The 19,075-nt window shown below is 45.2% G+C and overlaps 1 protein-coding gene across 1 annotated transcript; it reads left to right on the top strand.

Annotated features, from left to right (window-relative positions):
- Nucleotides 1-172: 172 nt before the first annotated feature.
- Nucleotides 173-18,798, top strand: LOC120914027 (kelch-like protein 9). Its single transcript, XM_040324455.1, has 4 exons — nt 173-1,637; nt 13,180-13,432; nt 14,970-15,130; nt 17,866-18,798. The coding sequence occupies exons 1-4, from the start codon at nt 600-602 to the stop codon at nt 18,241-18,243; spliced, it is 1,830 nt and encodes a 609-aa protein (XP_040180389.1). The 5' UTR covers nt 173-599; the 3' UTR covers nt 18,244-18,798.
- The last annotated feature ends 277 nt before the right edge of the window (nt 18,799-19,075 follow it).

The following is a 19,075-nucleotide window of genomic DNA, read 5'->3' as shown; positions in this document are numbered from 1 at the left end:
TTCTGTCTTAGTGATGGTTTCTGAGGATGCAAAGTGATTTATTTTTCTTGTTAAACTTGATGGACCATTTCTTTATTTTTTTTTATTTTTTTACGTAACCAGCTATACCTTGTTTCTCCAGTGAAAAGACAGCAAGAGAGGAAGTAAAACAAACCCTGTTGCATTGAATGCATTCCTCTTTAGATCTATTGCACATACCCAGGATTGCCAGGCGATTATAGCTAACCTGTACTCCTGAAACATTCCATAAGCCCTTTGTTTAACTATACAAGTCTGGGCTTGCTAGGTTTACCTGACCTCGCTCAGCCAACTGGGCGTTAAACAAGAAGCTCCAGGGGTAAATTGTGTTTCTTTTGTCAATTATTCTATATGGGACATTGCCAAGTGCTCTGGAGATAGGGCGGGCGTGTCGTAACCCAACACTAAAGCTAGTAAATATTTCTCTGATCTTCTGGCTTCTTGTTGGTAAGGCTCTGCTGGTCATTTGGTGACAGCCAACTTCTCGACGGCCACTGGGAAGACAGCTATGTAACAAGATTGAAATATAATGCAAATGTGAGACAATATTTGGAGGGGCATTTCATATATTAATCTTCAGAATGCAGAACGGTGAAGATATCTGCACCTTTGCCTCTGATAACTATCATGAAAAGCTACTGGAGAGGATATGGCAGTTTCGATCCAACCGGGACCTTTGTGATGTAACACTCGAAGCTGAAGGGGTATTTTTCCCAGCTCATAAAGTCATCCTAGCTTCTGCCAGTTCATATTGTAAATTACTGTTTGGGGACTCAAGATCGGAAAACACCATCAGACTCAAGGGCGTCAGTGCTAAAGGGCTCCGCAATGTCCTAGATTTCATCTACTCCAGCAAGCTTTCCCTGTCGTTGTCCAATATTGAAGATACTTTAAAAGCAGCAGAAGTCTTGCTGGTTCGAGAGGCGGTAAAGTTGTGTTTCCAGTTTCTAGAGAATGGTTTAAACCAGGACACATGTTTGGGCATCCTAAATATTGTCAGAAAACATGGTCCTGAAGAGCTAAAAGTGAAGGCCAGTGGGTACATTGGCCATCACTATAAACATATTCCAGGACATTCTGGAGATCTGAACCTATTAGACAAGGGGACACTCTGTGAAATACTAGAAAGAGAGGATGACCCAGGCTGCAGTGAGCTTGAACTGTTCCGTTTGGTAGTTTCATGGCTACAACATGACAACTCCAGGCTAAAAGAGGCAGGAGATGTCCTCAGGCGGATCCGTTTTCCACTTATTCCTCTAGAGGATCTCCAGACATATGTAAAAGAGACTTCAATCATGAAAACAGACTCCAACTGTTTCAGATACCTACAAGAAGCTTTAAGATACCATTCCCAAGTATATGCTCAACCTATTCTTCACTGTGAAGGTGCAACCATAAGGTCCAGCACAGAAAGCCTCCTAGTTTTGGGTGGCAGGACAACTGATAACCAGGTGTGCAGCAGTATCTGGGTTCAAAATGAAGATGGCAGCTCCTGGTCTGAACTTGGACAGATGTATGCTCCTGTGTACAATCACTGTGTCGCTGTCATCAATGACTTCCTTTTCATCATTGGAGGGCAAACCATGTTTGACCCCTCAGGCAAACATCCATCGAACGAGGTAGGAGTGTCATACTGTATTCTTAGTGTGTGGGCTGGCCTTTTAAACCACACTGCTTAAAGTGAAATTTTGAAAAAAATAAATAAATTCCATGATGGAAAGTAGGGTTGTCCCGATACCACTTTTTTAAGACCGGGTACAAGTACCGATGCTTTTTTTCAAGTACTCGCCGATACCGATTACCGATACTTTTTTGTCATGTCATGTTTCAGTATTTTTATTTTTATTTTACAATTTAAATATTTCACTATTTTTTGTTGGGGGGGGGGGGGGGGTTGGGGAAATGGATGTGTCAGTGTGTTTTTTATTATAATATGTATTATTTTTTACAATGAATTATTTTTATTATTTATTGCCATTTTTTTTCTTAGCCCTGTTGGGTGGCCTTGGTGAGATATCAGGGGTCATACAGACCCCTGATATCTCATCTTTGAGACAGAGAAAGGGACTAAGGACACAGATTCCCCAGTCCCTTTCTCAGCTGCACTGGAAATGAATGGACAGGAGACAGAGGGTCCTATCCATTCATAAACTGAAGCATCGTAAACACAGTTTACGATGCTCAGTCATATGAATGGATAGAGTCAGTGATTACTGACTCTGTTCATTCGGAAAAGGTAGGAGTCGGGTTTAGCAGATTTATGGAGGGGGAGAGCAGAACGGCAGTGGCACGGAGGGGGGACACGGAGCATGGAGGGGGGAGAGCAGAACAGAGGACAGCAGCGGCACAGAGGGGGAGAGCAGAACCGCAGCGGCACGGAGGGGGGACACGGAGCATGGAGGGGGGAGAGCAGAATGGAGGACAGCAGCGGCACGGAGGGGGAGAGCAGAACGGCACGGAGGGGGGACACAGGAGCATGGAGGGAGAGTCAGGTATCGGTAAAGTATCGGAGCATTTTCCCCGAGTACAAGTACTCGGAGAAATGCTTGGTATTGGTCCTGATACCGATACTAGTATCAGTACAACCCGGGAAGTTCACACCACCAAAGTGACTAGTATTATGATAATAAAGTGATCCCTTCACCAGAGATGTAAGGCCACTTACCAGAGGGCAAGCTTTCCATACAGTCGGCTATAACCCAGCCGCGGCCTTTATGGACTCACAGGATTATGGGGGAAGACAGGTCCCAAGGAAACACCAGGCACGATCTCCAACTCATCCGATATTATGAATGATATTATGAATGAAAAAAGAAGGTATACCATAGCATAATTCCGTATAAATTTGGCATTTATTAAAATCATAAGCGTACTCACAAACATCAGTGTAAAAACAGCATGTAAAACGAAAGTGCCGGCCGGCAAACTCTAGGAGCCCTTCCTCCTTTGCGTGGTGACGTTACTGCACATCCTCCCAGACGCATTTCGTCATCAATAGGACGTTCTCAATGGGATGTAAATATGAATTTTATTACAAGCTTGGACCAATGTAATTATGCATATTTCATAACTGGGAATATTGTGGAAGTGTAGTCACTACTACAATAACCCCTGTGTTTTCCGGGCCATGTGCTGCCATGCTGCATAGTAACCGCAGGCGGTTGCTTGCTTGACACAAGTGACATTCCCAGAACGATCTGTATTTTTCTCAATAATTGCAAGGTGTTTTCTGATTGGACAAGGTGAAGACTGTTATGTCACCGCCACGGTCATATCAGAGAATGTCTGAGACCCAGAAGACGGTGGCGTTGACCCAAGCTAGGCCAATGTAACTATGCAATAAATTCCATCCTGGTGTTCAGCTTTAACTGTTTATCTATGATACAGAATTCACCTGAGATGGGCTCTGTCACTATTTTCACGACTTAAAGGGGTTGTAAAGCTTCAGTTTTATTTTTTTTAAATAACAAACATGTCATACTTACCTCCTCTGTGCAGTTGGTTTTGCACAGAGTGGCCTGATCCTTTGCTAGTGTGCTCTTTCCCGGTGCGATAATAAGAGGGTACAGGTAAGTAAAACTGGGGCTCGGGAGGGGGGGGGGGGGCTGCAGCATTAAAGGAGGTTTTTCACCTCGATGCATAGTATTCATCGAGGTGAAAAACCTTGATGGTTTCCAACCCCTTTAAGTTCTGGGGATTTTTCCCCCCTAAATATGTGGTTCTCAACCTCAGTCCTCAAGTACCCCCAATTGGCCATGTTTTCAGGTTTTCCTTTACTTTGCACAGCTGCTTTAAATCAATATCAATAAAATGGTATTGATAACAGCTATTTTAGCTAAAGGAAGTTCCCAAAACATGGCCCATTGGGGGTACTTGAGGACTGAGGTTGAGAATCACTGCCCTTGATAACGCTTGAGACCCCAAGCGTTTTTTCCTTGCTTCGGCGATGTCGCGATTCTGCACCTTACATCTTTTAACCATTGTAGTCACCCCTTACATACCACACATCCATTTTCTCATGACAGATAGGGCATATTTGATACATATGGTTTTACTTTCTAGTTTTAATTAGGAAGAAACAGTGAAACATTAGAAAAACATTTTATCTTTCCAACACAACTTTTAGGTAATCAGAGCAGCCCCAAATATCTACCCCAAAATGTAGCCATCAAAAGTTACTGTAGCAGAGGGCTATTCCACTTTTCACACTACGTTGTGACACTCAGGGGCGGACTGACAACTCATGGGGCCCCCGGCCATTATAGGAGATTATAGGGCCCCCGGGCAATAGATTATGGGGCCCCCCAGGCAATAGAAGATTATGGGGCCCCCAGGCAATAGGAGATTATGGGGCCCCCAGGCAATAGATTATGGGGCCACACAGTATACACACACACATAAAGTATACACACACAGTATACATAAACACAGAATACACATGCACACACTGAAAAGGTACTGGAGAGGAGGGGCAGCTATAATCTTGGGATTTTTAGACCAAAAGGATGTCGGTAATGGACATTTTCAGGGACTGATGTAAAAAAACAGATTTTTACATACTGTCCCTGGTTTAACTGAGGCTGGCAACCCTGATGGGGCCCCCTAGTGGCAGTGCCCGAGTGCTCGAATGGTCAGTGCGCCCCTGGTGACACTGCAATTTCCGTAAAGTTGCAGCATAATATTCAGAAAAGATCAAGTCTAGTTGGTGAGAACAGAAATTGGCATGATTTTTTTTTTATAGATTTTAGCCACTAAAATTCTGAATGACATTCTGTTTGCTTACATAATTATTTTACACTTCATGCCAGCCTTTCTCAACCTTTTCAACACAAAGAAACCCTTAAAATCACTTTTCAGTCTCTTGTGAGCTATCTGTAAGGTGGTGATTCTTCCCAATGACCACAAGTGTAAGGAGCATTCTTCCTACTGACCATCACACTAAAGTATCAGTGATTTTTTGCCAGTGGCATTTTTATAGTAATCCAATGCATTTTTATAGCACTGATCGCTATAAAAATGCCAATGGTCCCAAAAATGTGTCAAAAGTGTCCGAAGTGTCCTCCATAATGTCGCAGTACCGAAAAAAAAAATCGCTGATCGCCGCCATTACTAGTAAAAAAAATATAATAAAAATGACATAAAAATACCCCCTATTTTGTAAACGCTATAACTTTTGCGCAAGCCAATCAATAAACGCTTATTGCGATTTTTTTTTACGAAAAATATGTAGAAGAAAACGTATCGGCCTAAACTGAGGAAATTTTTTTTTTATATATATATTTTTGGGGGATATTTATTATAGCAAAATGTAAAAAATATTCATTTTTTTCAAAATTGTCGCTCTATTTTTGTTTATAGCGCAAAAACTAAAAACCGCAGAGGTGATCAAATACCACCAAAAGAAAGCTCTATTTGTGTGAAAAAAAGGACGCCAATTTTGTTTGGGAGCCACGTCGCACGACCGCGCAATTGTCTGTTAAAGTGACGCAGTCCCGAATCGCAAAAAGTACTCTGGTCTTTGGGCAGCAATATGGTCCGGGGGGTAAGTGGTTAAGATCCTGAAATTACTGCTAGATGCCAGTTGTCACTGACAGGCAGCGTTTCCAGGCTTCATACCACTTTGTACCCACTGGAGCTATTGAATTCCAATGCTACCACAATGGCACTAGAACACAGACGCTGTCTTCCTGCTGTTATAAAAAATGGTACCCAAGAGACTCAAGTGCTTAAAGACAGAAAAGCCTCTCTACACCTCTAATGTTTGCTCAGTTGCAGAGCTATGATGGACAGGGCAGGACTTGGGGTGGTGGGGGCCCCTCAGCTTAATAATTAAAGTGGAGCAGAGAAGCAGGGGGGTCTGGATCCGCCAACCGATCATACTTGTTGAGGGGGGGGGGGGGGGGGTCAGCCGCTGGATGATGGACTTCTTACCTCTTCCCAGGGCCGCCTTTAGTAATATTAGGGCCGTTTCCACAGGAGTATCAAAGTTGTTGAGCAGGGGGGGGTGCCAAATGTTCCGTGAACAGGGAAATGCCGCGATTGCGGGAGGGGGTTGCCTTAAAATTACGGGAAGGGGATGCCGTGATTGCCGGTAACGGGGGATTGCCGCGAAATTGTGGGAGGGGGTTGCCGCGATTGTCATGAGCGGGGGGTTGCCACGATTGAGCCCGGGGGCCCCCTATTGGGTCCCATGGGCTTGAGCCCAGTCAAGCCCAATGGTAAGTCCGGCCCTGATGATTGATGAAGAAGAATACTTTGTATCTATCACACTTCCAAGAGTATCAGAAGACAGATCTTTCTCTGTGCTCTGTGGTTTTATCTATGCAGGAGGTTGGTGGGTGAACCACAGAGCACAGAGATTGACCAGGTATGGAATATTCTTTGAAGTGTGACGGATATTCTTTGAAGTCATACCTCCCAACATTTTGAGATGGAAATGAGGGACACCTACTAGCAAACGTATGTAGGAGTAGGACACGCCCCCTGCCACACCCCCTTAAAGGAGACTTAAATCAGGGGTTCACCCGCACAGGACACTTTTTCCCCTTAGCTTCATGCTCGTTTTGTCTAGGGGAATCGGCTAGTTGTTTTAAAATATGATCCGTACTTACCGTTTACGAGATGCATCTTCTCCGCCGCTTCCGGGTATGGGATGCGGGACTGGGCGTTCCTATCTTGATTGACAGTCTTCCGAGAGGCTTCCGACGGTCGCATCCATCACGTCACGATTTTCCGAAAGAAGCCGAACGTCGGTGCGCAGGCGCAGTATAGAGCCGCACCGACGTTCGGCTTCTTTCGGCTACTAGTGACGCGATGGATGCGACCGTCGGAAGCCTCTCGGAAGACTGTCAATCAAGAAGGAACGCCCGCTCCCGAAGACCTATACCCGGAAGCGACGGAAGAAGATGCATCTCGAAAACGGTAAGTACGGATCATATTTTAAAACAACTAGCCGATTCCCCCAGACAAAACGAGCAGGAATCTAAGGGGAAAAGAGAAAAAAAAAATTAATTGGGTGAACTCCCGCTTTAACTAAAAAAAACAGGTTAATTAAATCCACAAGGGCTTTTTTTTTTACCACTACCATTCTTTTATATTGGCTTTTAAATTTTACAAATGCAGCAATTTAGAATTTGGATGAGAGGTTTAGCACTGGGAAACACTTTTCAAAAGTTAAAACATGCATTTTATATACATCTATATAGATCAGACCAAAATGAGGGACAAATGAGGAGGAACGAGGGACAGAGGGACATTTCTCCAAATCAGGGACAGTCCCTCGAAATCAGGGACAGTTGGGAGCTATGACTAAGTGGTGAATTTATAGAAAAAAATTAATCACGGAGCAATTATCTCAGTTAAAGTGCAAGTACACTTGTTCTATCAGAATGAGACACAATTTAAATGTATTAGGCTATTTTTTGTGCTGGTAGAATATTTTTTTTATTTATTTAAAATGGAAAATGACACATGTGTTCACTACATGGCAATACATATAATAGGGATTTCCTATATGTAGTGCCATCTAGTGGCCAAATTCAATATTTTCTGTTTTAAATCAATGCAGCAGGAAAAAGCCTAATAACATTCATAGTTCGACCTATTCTCATAGAACAAATCTACCTGCACTTTCATTAAGCCAATTGCTATGCAAATATTTTACACCCCTAGTTGTTGGTCAACCACTGTAGCTCTGCAACAGAGTGAACACTGGTGCCCCAGGCAGTGGAACAGGTTTTCCTTCTCTTTTGCAGGAAGGCAATTTCTAGTTTTTTACAACAACAACAGAAATGCATTAAAGTGTAAGCTCACCTTTACCAAAAAGCACACTACGCTGTCCCATATGGGTATAGCAACATAGTGAGCTAAACCTAACCTCCAGCCAGGACTCCCTTTCTATTTAAAGAATGTAGTCCAAAATGCATTTAAAAGAAGTCTTCTTAACCGCTTCAGCCCCAGAAGAATTTACCCTTTCCTGACCAGGGCACTTTTTGTGATACGGCACTGTGTCGTTTTAACTGACAATTGCGCTGTTATGCTACGTGGCACCCAAACAAAATTGATGTCCTTTTTTTCCCCACAAATAGAGCTTTCTTGTGGTGGTATTTGATTACCTCTGCGGTTTTTACTTTTTGCGCTATAAACCCAAAAAAGCAACAAATTTGGAAAAAGAAGCAATATTTTTGACTTTTTGCTATAATAAATATCCCCCAAAAATGTATAAAAAAAAAAAAAAAAGTTTTCCTTAGTTTAGGCTGATACGTATTCTTCTACATATTATTGGTAATTTTTTTTTGCAATAAACGTATATTGATTGGTTTGTGCAAAAGTAATAGCATCTACAAAATAGGGGATAGATTTATGGCATTTTTATTAGTAATTCTTTTTTTTACTAGTATTGGCGGCGATCTGCGATTTTTATTGTGACTGCGATATTGCGCGGACACATCTGACACTTTTGAAACTATTTTGCGACCATTGTCGTTTATACAGCAATCAGTGCTATAAAAATGCACTGATATTGTGTAAATTACACTGGCAGGGAAGGGGTTAAAGGTTCATGTTTTTTCCCCCTAATGCATCCAATGCATTAAGGTGAAAAAACATCTGTCGATTACCGGCCCCCCGTTTTACTTACCTGGAAAGTCCCGCGTCGCGAATGCACTCGATCTTTACCCGGGCTTCTCGGCTCTTCATTGGATAGATTGATAGCAGCGCAGCCATTGGCTCGCATTGATGTCAACCAAATCCAATGACGTAACCCCCTCGGGAGAGCCGAGGGACCCCAGAAAAGGATGACCGGGGCCACTCTGTGCGAAACGAACTGCACAGTGGAGGTAATTAAATGTTTGTTATTTATTTATTTTTTTAAATTAACCTTTACAATCACTTTAAACACTAGGGGGCGAGCAAGGGGTTAAGTGAGTCCTAGGGAGTGATTCTTACTGTGGGGGGGGGGGGGGATGGGCTACCTCTGACATGACAGCGATCACTGCTTCCAATGACACTGCTTCCTGTCACTAGGCATAACAGGGAAATCCCTTGTTTACATAGGCATCTCCCCGTTCTGCCTCTCCGTGTCACGATCGCGGGCCACCAGCGAACACCGGGTTCGTGGGACCCGTGGGCACGGTCACGGAGAGCGCAGTGGGCCCACATCACGTTCAATTAAAGGGGACATACCTGTACGCCCATTTGCACACCGTCGTATATCGGCGTGCCGCGGTCAGCAAGTGGTTACAGTTTTCTGCAGCCTGTGATGGCTCCGGCTCAAGTTATTGTAGAGATAGAGCAGTGCTCTCTCTGCTTCCCAAGCCCACCCTTTTTTGAAACCAATTAAAGCCTCTGACTCTAATCATGTGCTTCAAAAAACAAACAAAAAAAAAACACCCTCCCCATTGGAATCCATGCATCTGGTGACCTGTATGTAGATTAGGGGGCCGGGTCCATGGATGGGGGGGGACGCTTCTGCGCCCCTAATGGACGTGAAAATATAGAGGAAGAGAAAGCTACCCAGAGATGAATCCTGGAAAACCTTTACCACGTCCCAAAATCCCTAATGGACGGGCGGCCACTGTTAGACAGTTTTGCAGGACATCAACTGCAAAGATAAATAAGTGGAAACATACCCACACCTTTCACAGGCAAGTCTGCACATTTATAATGATATAAGACCTAAATGTTCAGATTCTTGCATAAGCCTAATCAATACAGATTCACTTTAAAGTGGCCATAAAAAGTCCTGGTTGCTATGGTTTGCACATAACAAATGCTCCTTGTATTGTCTTCTTGAACACGCCTGTGCATTCTTTTTATGATGTTTAGCAGAATTCAAGCTGCCCCATAGCACCACCTAGTGGTACAGTTTTATTACTGCCACGATTTGTTCTATTCTGAATACTGTGGCTGGCTATACATGGATCAGGTTTTTCAGTCAACCAATGGGCTAATCATAGGCGTGCACAGCCTATTGCATTAGGGTGTGCACCTCAAAGCCCTAACACATATGTACTGGCCTCTTCCCCACTATCCATTCTGAAACAATGGGAGGGAGCAAGGGGGTTCAGGCAGCAGAAAGGAGACGAACAGGGACAGGAGGGGTGGCGGTGGTGGCATATATTGGTACCGATACCCCTGTATTTTGCTCCTGTAGCGGCTGAATGACGGGGAGAGGGAGAGGAGGAGAAGCCTACTTTCAGCTGCTGCAGGAGGAAAATACAGTTCCACTTTATCCCAGCCTTGCTGCCCTTCCTGTCCAGATTCCGAGGCTTGGTAAGGAAGGATCGTGGTTTACCTGCCACCTACCCACGATTGGCAGGTAGATCACGAATGATGGGTTGCCAACCTCAGGATTAGGGTGTGCCCAGCAGAGCTTTTTTTCTCAAAAAATAGGTGCAGGAACTCAACCACGACCCGTTCAGATTTCACAAACAGTAAAAGGGTCTTAAAGGGGCATTAAATACCAGAATTGCTTTACATACATAGTGCAGAGTTCAGACTTCTGTGTTTACAAGTGATTGTGGTGAGCAGGCACCAAAGGGTCTGAGCCAGAGGTGGTGGAACTGTGTTCCCCCAAGTTCCCCCTGAAAAAAAGCCCTGGTGCCCAGGCACACCTGGCACACCCCCTGCGCACACCTACGAGGCTAATTGAAAACAGAATAAGAAGAAGAAGAAGAAGAAGAAGAAAAAAAGATTCCGCCATTCACGAAAGTGAGGGGGACAGAGAAATCCTCCATACTGTGTTATTGTATAGTAACACAGCCTGTCAGAATACACTGATCAGCGCAGCAGTCTATTGGCTGCAGTGCTGATCAAAGGAAAGTTTTCCAACAAGCCATTTAGCCTAAGGTGATCAAATTTTTTAAATGAAATCCAGGGAAGTATTTTTTTTTTAATGGCAAATGACATATTTTCTCAAATAATATATGCAGTGTTTGTGGTATGTGTTTATGGAATAAATAAAAATCTTGTGAGCGGCCAATAATATAAAGGCTGAAAGCCTTGAAAGAAGCATCCAGTTGATGCAAGGAAATGTAATAATGCCGTTCAGCTGCTGACACCAGTCACACTCCCATATGTTGTGTCTAAATCAAGCAATTATATATAAATATTGTGCCGCTCTGTGTAAATATCTCTGCATAATACTGCAAACTAAATATTCAAACATGCTATTAATCCATAAAGTGCAAAAATAAATGTTGTGTCCCACTACGTAAATTAATCTGCTACAAAATAACACAATTAATATAAAACAATTCCAATTCATATGGCGCAAATACAAAAGAATATATGAAAATATAAAATATGTAAATATGTGTTATAAATATTCCAGTGCAATAAATCAATGTGAACAACTTTTACACATAAAAAAAAAATTCCAATCCTTAACCACTTGCCCACCAGCCGCCATCATTATACACGATCCTGCGAGCTGTCGTAGCTGTACGTCGTCCCTTTAAAATGGGATAGCAGGCGCGCCCGCTGCACTGCGGGGGGTGCTGATGCACATGGTCGAGCGGTCGCTATGACCGCCAGCCACGCGCGATCACGGGCACGAGTGCCAGAACAGGGACGTGAGACACAGACCTCAGATACAGCACGGCTTAATGCAGTGCAAGACCTTCCCCTCCTGCCAGGCTCCTCGTGACCTGTAAGCAGGGCTTTTTTTCAGCGGGAACGCGAGGGAATGCAGTTCCGGCACCTTCTGGACTGACTGTATGTAATGTCAAGGGGTGCTGGGGTGTGCTGCAGGGTATTGATGCTCACTGCTGACAGATCTTTTCTAGCTGGAGGGCATCTATTTTTGCAGGGGGTCTATTTTTGCTGAGGAGGTCTAGTTTTGCTGGTGGGGGACCTATTGTTTCTGGGGGGTCAGTTGTTTCTGAAGGAAATCTACTGTTGGGTGAGGGGTCTATTGTTGATGGCTGCCAGAGAGTTTATTAATGCTGGCTGTGTGGAGATCTGTTGATGGGGAATTTTGTTGTGGGTGGTACATTGTTAGGGGGATCTATTGTTGCTGGCTGAAGGGGAAACCAAATTCCATACAATTGACTTAGCAGAAAAAATTATACTTGGTTCTGTATTGTCTAAAAGGGGTGGTACTGGGAGGTGGTAGGGGATGGAACTAAGGGACCTTGCTCGGAGGTGGGTAGGAGCAGAGAAAACAAGTGACTCGGAAAAGGGTAGTCCCTGCACCTATTGTCTGAGAAAAAAAGCCCTGCCTGTAAGACACGCTCCTCCTGTTCAGCCAGGTTCTCTGCACCCGCCCGCACTCCCGCAGCATCGCTCGCTGCCGCCTGTTAGACTAGAACGGGGGGTGAAAAGCTTTCCCTAGGCGGCTCCTCCCCAGCTCTAGTGTAACAGGTGGCAGCGAGCGATGCTGCGGGAGTGCGGGCGGGTGCAGAGAACCTGGCCGGACAGAAGCGCATCGCTATGTAACTTCTAAATTCCTCATCGTCGGGATGGTGTCACCCCTCTAGCGGGTGTCACCCCGGTGTGGACCGCACCCCCCGCACCCCCCTAGCAATACCTCTGCGCCCCTGTATGCTGGTGGTCAGTGTGCCCCTGTATGCTGGTGGTCAGTGTGCCCCTGTATGCTGGTGGTCAGTGTGCCCCCTGTATGCTGGTGTTCAGTGTGCCCCTGTATGCTGGTGGTCAGTGTGCCCCTGTATGCTGGTGGTCAGTGTGCCCCTGTATGCTGGTGGTCAGTGTGCCCCTGTATGCTGGTGGTCAGTGTGCCCCTGTATGCTGGTGGTCAGTGTGCCCCTGTATGCTGGTGGTCAGTGTGCCCCTGTATGCTGGTGGTAAGTTTGCCCCTGTATGCTGGTGGTCAGTTTGCCCCTGTATGTTGGTGCTACGTGCAGGGTTCAGGAGGATGCTACCTTTATACATACAATTGGGGTTTTCTCTGTATTTCTGCATGTTCGTCCTTCTTAAATAAAGAATTTATAAAAAATGAATTTATATACAATTATATAGATCAGGGACAGAAGGACTTTCTTCTGAATCTGGGACAGTACTGGAAAATTAGGGACAGTTGGGAGCTATGCACCTGTGCCTTCTGCTTACACCTAAATGCCAGAATCTTATGCAATGGGGCTAAATGCCCATTTAAGGAGATTCTTAAAAAATTTCCTGTTACTCATCATATCGTTCCTACAGGTTTTTCGGTTTGATCCACGCACTGGAACTTGGTTGCAAGCTGCAGCAATGTTAGAAAGGAGGACACGATTTCATACCGAGGTGATTGGGGAACGCATTATTGCTGTAGGTGGAGGATCTTTATTGAGTCACCTGAGCCAGAGTGTGGAAGAGTACAACCCTGCAGAAAACAAGTGGGAATATACCTCCCCCTTCCCAATTCCAGTGGCAGATCATGCTGGCACTACTCACAAGGGTATCCTGTACATTTCAGGTGAGTGTGGCTACTGGGCATGCTATTATAGTTATAGGTTGAGTGAGAGTAGCTGAGTCAGTCCCTGGCTTCTTAATTATATGTCTTGATTTTTCCAACAGTCAGGGCCGTCTTAAAGGCGGGGCAAAAGGGGAAGCTGCCCTGGGCCCTGTCATTGTTGTGGGGCCCAAAGCAGCTGCCTCATACTTGCCAACTATCCCAGTTTAAATTCCCTTGAAGTTTTAGTCCTTATTCATATGTATATCATGCCCCTCTGCAGTGAAGAGATGATGTGCTGTAACCTCTAGCAACCAATCAGTGAGCAGTATTACTGTACAGTAATCTCTAGCAACCAATCAGCAAAAAGAAATCATGTGCTGTAACCTCTAGCAACCAATCAGTGAGCAGTATTACTGTACAGTAATCTCTAGCAACCAATTAGCAAAAAGAAATCATGTGCTGTAACCTCTAGCAACCAATCAGTGAGCAGTATTACTGTACATTAATCTCTAGAAACCAATCAGCAAGAAGAAATCATGTGCTGTAACCTCTAGCAACTAATCAGTGAGCCGTAATGTGTGCTGTAACCTCTAGCAACAAGTCAGTAAGTGGTAATGATATTCTGTAACCTCTGGCAACCAATCACAATCACTGCCTGATCTGATACAGTAAACTGATTTTAAGACTTGTTTTACCCAGGGTCCAATCAACATTAAAGACGGCCCTGCAAACAGTGAACAATTATGGATTATTCCAAATGTAAAGATCACAAATTCTCTACCTTATTCCTGTCTACCTGAGAGATTTATGTGTTCCCACCTTTGTGTTTTCTGTCTCCTCTTGTTACATTCTCCATCTTATAAAGTTACTTGGAGAGGGCAGGGCTGGACTGGGACAAAAATTTGGCCCTGGACTTCATCCAGACTGGCCCACTGACAGGTCTCTCCCACGGCGGCTGGACAACTCCCGCACCCCCCTGGCCACCCAAGCCCCCTCTCCCCCTTCACTAGCCGTTCTACTTTATTAGAGTAGAACGGCTGGTACTGGTACTTTTATAGGCAGTACCAATGGGGAAGCTAGACATTATTTCACCCGGGTCAAAGAATCAGTTTGGTGCCCCCCTAATGGGTCAAAATTAGGCAGAAGTGAGAAACTCCCAGGCCCTAGCTGTTGAGTCAACTGTCTGTCCCCTCCCCCATGCTCCTCTGTCACCCACCCTGCTCCTCCGGTCCTCCCCCTGCTTCTTTGTTCCCCCCAGGTGAGCGCTGCGGGGAGGGAGAGGAGGTGAGTGCTGCGGGAAGGGAGAGACAGAGGAGCGGAGGGGGGCAGCGGTCCGCTGTCACTGAAGCCGACCCACTGAGCCATCGGCCCACCGGGAAACTTCCTGTAGTCCCAATGGCCAGTCCATCCCTGGGAGAGGGAGAGTAGGGGCCCCTCATCATAGGCACAGCAGGTGTGCAGAACCATTAATTCAGTATAAAGTCCATAGACGATTGGCAAACAACTTACAGATTTTTTTTCCTGTCTAATTTTATGGCATTGTTTTTTTCACATACAGGGGGTTATTCCACAAGTAAAACCCTGAACGAGGTGTACAGTTATTTGCCGAGGCTCAAGCGCTGGGTTGTGAACCGTTCTATGATGTACGCTCGATGTGACCATGGTATGGCGGCTATCGGAGACAAGATCTTCTGTGTTGGTGGACGCACATTGAATGCGGTAAGACCCCGACAACTCCCCCTCTCGAAAAAAATTCAAGGAAACCTGTGCTGAGAAAAAATTGCAGGCTGCTATTGCTGTGGCCCCTTTGAAAATATCTGCCTGGCTATGGCTTAAATAGATCTCAAACAAGCATGCAGATCAGGACATTCAAAGTAAAGTCAGAGATCCTTGTCTTCTTTGTACCATACAAAACAGGACAGTGTGCCGCAGTCTACAGTATGTGATGCTGAAAATTATGTGCCGAATGTAGTGATGCAGCATTGTGTACATAACAGAACCCAGTATCAGTGGGAGGAAAACATACCCTAATGCCAGTGATCAGTTAGAGGGAAAAATGCCCTGTGCCACTGATCAGTGGACAAAAAAGGGTTTAGTATCAGCAGCTAGTAGGAGCAAACAAATACCCCACCATCAGTGGTCAGTAGCTGTAAAAAACACTCTGACATCACTGGTAAGTAGCTGAAAAAAAAAACCTGGTCAGCACCTGGGGAAAATATCCCAGGATCAGTAGCTGGGAAACATAGAACAGTAGCAGTGAAAAATACCCTGACATCAAAGGTTGGTAGCAGGGAAACATATCCCAGAATCAGTGGTTAGTAGCTGAAAAAAATTGCCTCGCATGAGTGGTCAGTGCCAGGGAAAAATACCCAGACATTGAAATAAAATACCCTGGCATCAGTGGTCAGTAGCTGGGAAAAATATCTTGGCATCCGGGGTCAGTAGCAGGGAAAACTTCCTCGGCGTCCGTAGCAGAAACAAAATACCCTGGCATCAAAGGACAGTAGCTGGTAAAATTACCCTGGCATCATTGGTCAGTAGCAGGGAAAGATACCCTGGTATCAGTGCTTAATGCCTGAGAACAATACCCCGGCATCAGTGGTTAGTAGCTGGGAAAACTACCATGGCATCATTGGTCAGTAGCAGGGAAAATTACCCTGGCATCAGTGGTCAGTAGCTGGGAAAACTACCCTGGCATCAGTGGTCAGTAGCAGGGAAAATTACCCTGGCATCAGTGGTCAGTAGTAGGGAAATTACCCTGGCATCAGTGGTCAGTAGCAGGGAAAAATACCCTGGCATCAGTGGTCAATAGCTGAGAAAAATACCCCGGCATCAGTGTTCAGTAGCTGGGAAAACTACCCCGGCATCAGTGGTCAGTAGCAGTGAAAATTACTTTGGCATCAGTGGTCAGTAGTAAGGAAAAATACCCCGGCATCAGTGATCAATAGCTGAGAAAAATACCCCGGCATCAGTGATCAATAGCTGAGAAAAATACCCCGGCATCAGTGTTCAGTAGCTGGAAAAACTACCCTGGCATTAGTGGTTAGTAGCAGGACAAATTACCCTGGCATCAGTGGTCAGTAGCAGGGAAAAATACCCTGGCATCAGTGGTCAGAAGCAGGGAAAAATACCCTGGCATCTGTGGTCAATAGCTGAGAAAAATACCTTGGCATCAGTGTTCAGTAGCTGGGAAAAGTACCCCGGCATCAGTGGTCAGTAGTAAGAAAAAATTACCCTGGCATCAGTGGTCAATAGCAGGAAAAAATACCCTGGCATCAGTGGTCAATAGCAGGAAAAAATAACCTGGCATCAGTGGTCAGTAGCTGGAAAAACTACCCTGGTCAGTAGCAGGGAAAAATACCCTGGCATCACTGGTCAGTAGCAAGAAAAAATACCCCAACATCAGCGTTCAGTAGTAAGCAGAAATAGCGCGGCATCAGTGGTCAGTAGTTGGGAAAAATACCTCAGTATTAATGTTCAGCAGCAGGGAAAAATAGCCAGACATCAGAGGTCAGCAGCAGGGAACAATACCTCGACAACAAAGGTCAGCAGCAGGGAACAATACCTCGACAACAAAGGTCGGCAGCAGGGAACAATACCCCAGCATCAGTGGTGAGTACCTGGAGTAAATACCCCGACATGTGTCAGTGGTCAGTAGGAGGAGGAATGCCCTGGTTGTCGGTGGTCAGTATGACATTAGTGGGAGAAATAAAAATATATAGAAAGGATTTTGAGGCGTGCATGGGACTTGTGTTACTGGGCTTAGACTATTGTGCAATGGTCTGTGCCTGGTGCAGGGTTCCCGGCTGCTGCCACTGTGCAGGACCCAAAACTGAAGCCATATGACTCGTGCTATCCTCAGTGACAATGGCACCCTGGGAAATCCAACAAAAAGCAGCATGTGATTCATCTTGCCAACTGTCACATTCCTACAGGAAGGAGTTGCCTTTAATGCCTCATACACACGACCGTTTATCCTGCCATGAGAGCTTTTGGCCGGGAATCCCGGCCATGTGTATGCTCCATCGCAGTTTCCGCCACAGGAAAACCGCCGGGCGAAACATGAGAGCATGTTCTCTTTTTTCCCGCCTGGGTTCCTGGCGGTTTTTAACCCTATGGGAAGAACCTGAGGTGGAGCATACACACGGCCGGGTTTCCGGACCAAAGTTCTCATGGCAGTTTTCCTGCCGGGAAACCCGGCCATGTGTAGGGAGAAAAAGCTACCGAGCAGGTTCTCATTTTTTTACCGCCGGGAAAACCGATCGTGTGTACAAGGCATAAGTGTTTATCTCAGGTAACACATGAAATGAGATCAGGGTCTGTTTTACCATGTACCAAATCCTCAAGGGAAATGCAGACAGTCATTTTTTTTTTATTGGAGGTAATAAAGCTTCATTTACTCTACCCAATACCAGCAAAAAAAAGTTTAATCTGCACCTTCTACATTATTATAGGCCAAGGAATGGATCCATGTGAATGAAACAGAGTTCTACTGTCCCACGGCTGATCAATGGAGCTCCCTGAAGCTTTCTCCTTTCGATTGTTGTCAGTTCAGTATCATCACTCACCAGTCTAAGCTCTACATCACTGGAGGGGGTTCCCTAAGACGCATGAACAAAGAGGATGGCATCTTCGTATACGACCCAGAGACCAAGGCGTGGAAGAAGACAGGGTCACTGCCTAGGCCTTTGGTAGACCACGCTTCCTGTGCCATTAAGCTCCCACATGGAATAACAGAGAAGCAGGAAGTGAAGGAAGAGGAAAGGCCTTCCACCCCCAACAAGAAGAGATCAACTCTTAACTTATTTATTACTGGCAAAAAAGACACATAAGAGGCACATTTAGAGGACTAGTAATCGACAAATATTATTTCACATTGTAGTGATGTAGTAGTGGGATGTGTATTTATACGCACATAAAATGTACTACACACATTAGGGAAAAGATCATCCACAATGTAAAGTTTCCATACCTGTACACAAAGGAAGAAGGTACACCAGCCTAGTGCATTACTGTATAACTGTTTATTAAATTGTAAAAAAAAAAAAACATTGTACTCATAAAGGGAGAATAGACACAGGCGTTAAATTGTACAAGACACTACCAGACGCATGACCATCAAATAGGGCGCAGGCCGCGCAGCTAACCTGTTTCGAAGGCCATGCTCTATTCCTAGGAGCTCTGAGTAGGAGGGCATGGCCCTCGATACGTGTTAGCTGTGCCCTATCCGATGGTCCTGCGTCTGGTGGTGTCTTGTACAATTTAATGCCTGTGTCTATTCTCCAATGGTTTTTCTCTTTACAATTTAATAAACAGTTATACAGTAATAGCTGGGTGAAAATATGAATAAAAACCTGAATATGTCAGAATTATATCACAATTAACCACTTCCCGACGGCCGTACGACTTTGTACGGCCGCAGGGTGGCTCTACTTCTCTGGGAGGCCGTGTTTTTACGGCCGCCCCTTTTCGCGTTCCCCGCGCGCGCTCCCGAGCGCGCAGCGGGGAACTGCTGTGCTGGCCGTGTCCCTTGGACACAGCCAGTCACAGATCGCCGTGAACGGCCAATCGGAGCGGCCGTTTCCTAGGCGATCTGTGCGGCCAATGAGAGACGATCTCATATGTTTACATATGAGATCATCTCTCATTCCCGGCTCTCGCAGA

This window comes from Rana temporaria, chromosome 9 (assembly GCF_905171775.1).
Source record: "Rana temporaria chromosome 9, aRanTem1.1, whole genome shotgun sequence".
Lineage (NCBI taxonomy): Eukaryota > Metazoa > Chordata > Amphibia > Anura > Ranidae > Rana > Rana temporaria.
Note: the sequence above shows the minus strand (reverse complement) of the source record. Positions and strands in the feature narration are given on the sequence as shown.